Source organism: Indicator indicator, chromosome 18 (genome assembly GCF_027791375.1).
Source record: "Indicator indicator isolate 239-I01 chromosome 18, UM_Iind_1.1, whole genome shotgun sequence".
NCBI lineage: Eukaryota > Metazoa > Chordata > Aves > Piciformes > Indicatoridae > Indicator > Indicator indicator.
Window position 1 is genome coordinate 8407943 of NC_072027.1, and position 3191 is coordinate 8411133.

General features: G+C 52.8%; 1 protein-coding gene across 2 annotated transcripts; it reads left to right on the plus strand.

Annotated features, from left to right (window-relative positions):
• The first annotated feature begins 288 nt into the window (after window positions 1-288).
• Window positions 289-2930, plus strand: DUSP1 (dual specificity phosphatase 1). 2 transcript variants are annotated; one of them, XM_054388938.1, is made up of 4 exons: window positions 289-746; window positions 897-1045; window positions 1202-1421; window positions 1937-2930. In XM_054388938.1, exons 1-4 carry the CDS (start codon window positions 377-379, stop codon window positions 2305-2307), a joined length of 1110 nt encoding a protein of 369 aa, XP_054244913.1. In that variant the 5' UTR covers window positions 289-376; the 3' UTR covers window positions 2308-2930. The 2 variants fall into 2 exon arrangements, with proteins under 2 accessions (XP_054244913.1, XP_054244912.1); XM_054388937.1 differs by having other exon boundaries at window positions 289-1045.
• The last annotated feature ends 261 nt before the right edge of the window (window positions 2931-3191 follow it).

Sequence of the window (3191 nt, forward strand, 5' to 3'; positions counted from 1 at the left end):
GGGGCGGGGCGCGTGTGCCCGCTGTCCCAGAGCCTGTTGTCTCCTTGTCCCGTTGTCCCGTTGTCTCCTCGTCTCGTTGTCTTGCTGTCGGCACGGGAGCGCAGGCGCGCTCCCGCGGCACATGACGTCATGCCGACCGAGCTGGGCGCGCCCGTGCTGGCGCGCGGCCAGGTGACGTATTCGCGGACGGACCACGTGACGCGGCCCCATTGAGAAAACGCCGGCCCGGCGCGCGGGCCTATATAAGGCGGGCGCGGCCGTACGGGGCCGGATTAGGTTGTGCGGTGCTGTACTTCCAAGGGTCACTTGCACCTCCGACACCTACCGCGCCCTTCTCATCTTCTCTCCTGCCTTCCTTCCCTTGGCCGGAGCCGCCATGGTGAATCTGCGGGTGTGCGCGCTGGAGTGCGAGGCGCTGCGAGGGCTGCTGCAGGAACGCGCCGCGCAGTGCCTCGTCCTCGACTGCCGCTCCTTTTTTTCCTTCAACGCCGCGCACATCCGCGGCTCCTGTAACGTCCGCCTCAGCACCATCGTCCGCCGCCGCGCCAAGGGTGCCCTGGCGTTGGAGCACGTCGTTCCCAACGAGGAGCTCCGCGCCCGCCTGCGCCAGGGGTTGGTCCACACCGTAGTGCTACTGGACGAGCGCAGCGCCGACCTGGAGCTGCCCAAGCGCGACAGCACGCTGCTGCTGGCCCTCGGCACCCTTTGCAGGGAGGCCCGCGGCGCCCGCATCTGCTTTCTCAAGGGTGAGTGGCCCCGGGACCGCTCCGGCCGCCGCTGGAGGGGAAGGGAAGGGGGCCACAGCCGGCTCGGCAGTGCTGCCCGAGTGGCTCTGCTCGTCCCCCGTGGCCGCGCTTTGCTGACCCGGCCCCTCTCTCTCCTCTCTGCCCCTGCAGGAGGTTACGAAGCTTTCTCGTCCGTCTGCTCCGAGCTCTGCACCAAGCCAGCCGCTCCCACCGGCCTCAGCCTGCCCTTAAGCGCCAGCAGCGCGCCAGGCAGCGCCGACTCGGGTTGCAGCTCCTGCGGCACCCCGCTTTACGACCAGGTGAGCGGAAAGGGGCTGGGGCGGAGGGTGAACGTGTGTGGTGCCAGACAGTGCGTACAGCCCGGGCAGCCTGCCGCTTTGGTGCGGCGTCAGGAGGGGAGGCTGTGTGAAAGCCGCCGGGCAAAGTTAACCGTCTGTCTGTCCTTCCTCTTCTAGGGTGGGCCGGTGGAAATCCTGCCGTTCCTCTACTTGGGCAGCGCTTATCATGCCTCCCGAAAAGATATGCTGGATGCTTTGGGGATCACAGCGTTAATCAACGTCTCGGCGAACTGCCCGAACCACTTTGAAGGACACTACCAGTATAAGAGTATCCCCGTAGAGGACAACCACAAGGCAGATATCAGCTCCTGGTTTAACGAGGCAATCGATTTCATAGGTAAATGAGCTCTTTGTAGTCTGTGCTTTTCCTGGGGTAATGTACCCTGGGAACAGGGAATTTTGGACAGTGCTTTCTTCAGTAAAACCTACATTTGAAACTGGAGAATTTAATTCTGTAGGGCAGATACATGTGGGGAATGTTTCCATTAATTTTTATTCTACTCGGAGGAATAATCTCAGCTTCATAAAGCTGTTTGAAATCTTGAATCAAGAGACATTGGTCTTGCAGAAAAGAGCTAGAGAATTTAAGCAGATCAATATTAAAGTAATCTTGCAAGACTGCTGAAGTGACCTGGAGGAGCTATTAGTATAATTGGAATTGGAGCCCAGAATGAGAATAGCCAGACCGCTGGTTCCCTCAGGACAAAGGCTCCCTTTGTCTCAAAAGCACGGGGTGTACCTATTAGGCTAAGGAAGGGGATGGATTAAAGAACTGTAAAACAGCAGCCTGTGCTTTCCCACCTCTGGAAGCAGTGGGACTTGTTTGCTAACTGTGTATTTTAATTATTTCAGACTCTGTTAAAAATGATGGAGGAAGGGTGTTTGTGCACTGCCAGGCTGGCATTTCCCGTTCAGCAACCATCTGCCTTGCTTATCTTATGAGGACCAACAGAGTCAAACTGGATGAAGCCTTTGAGTTTGTGAAACAAAGAAGAAGCATCATCTCCCCAAACTTCAGCTTCATGGGGCAGCTACTTCAGTTTGAGTCACAGGTCCTTGCCCCCAACTGCTCAGCAGAAGCTGGTAGCCCTGCTATGTCAGTACTGGACAGAGGAGCATCGACCACCACTGTCTTTAACTTTCCAGTCTCCATCCCTGTTCACACCTCATCCAGTGCTTTAAGCTATCTTCAGAGCCCCATTACCACTTCCCCAAGCTGCTGAAAAGTGGGTGAAATATTACCAGAACTCAGACTTACTGTCTCAGAAGTGCAATAACTACAGGGACAGTGTCATCAGTCACTTGTTTTGTGGGGAACCATTCCCGAACAATGTCATAAATGGAGAGAAGTTCACGTGATGCACTAGGCGTATTGACTTTTCAAGCCAATATCTGGATGTCTACCCAGAGATCAAAAGACACTGTCTCTTCCTGAGCGGCTCCTCCTTGTGTGTCCTAAGCCTGCTCCATGTTTAGTAGCATGCTCACCAGTATTCCCATCCCTGGACACTTTGAGCAACACTGATGCTGTCCCCTTTTATATGACAGTCCTATTTATTTATTTTTACATTAGTGCATTGGGGGTTTTGCCTTCACAAACCTAAAGTTTCATTTCTAGAGAAACCAAATACCTCAGTATTTTTTGGTACTGTAATCCCATGTGTGTACATATCTGTCTGCTCTTGTTTCCCAAGCACTGACGTGAAAGCACCAGGCGAGTGCTTTTTCTTTTTTTGAGTTGCCAAGGGTTGTATGTTTGATTTATTTATGTGAAATAATATATTTCTTCTTATGAAGACATAGTTTTGTTACATAACTTTTTTTATACAAACAGAATAAATTATGGTATTTCTATTGAGCTGGATCATACATTCTTTCAAGTCTTGAATCCTGTGGTCCCCAAACTCAAAACTCACATGGAAGCTCCCAGGTGGAGAGAAGTAAGAAATCTTGAGTTTCCAGCTCTGCAGATGTGAGGTCTGGACTGAACTGGATAGGACGATGGGTTTAAACAACATAACTGACTAGAAACTACTGCGTGTGATGTTTTCTTTGTCCCCATATAATTATATGCAATGGCAGAGAGACAAGTCTTAGGAGCTCTGTA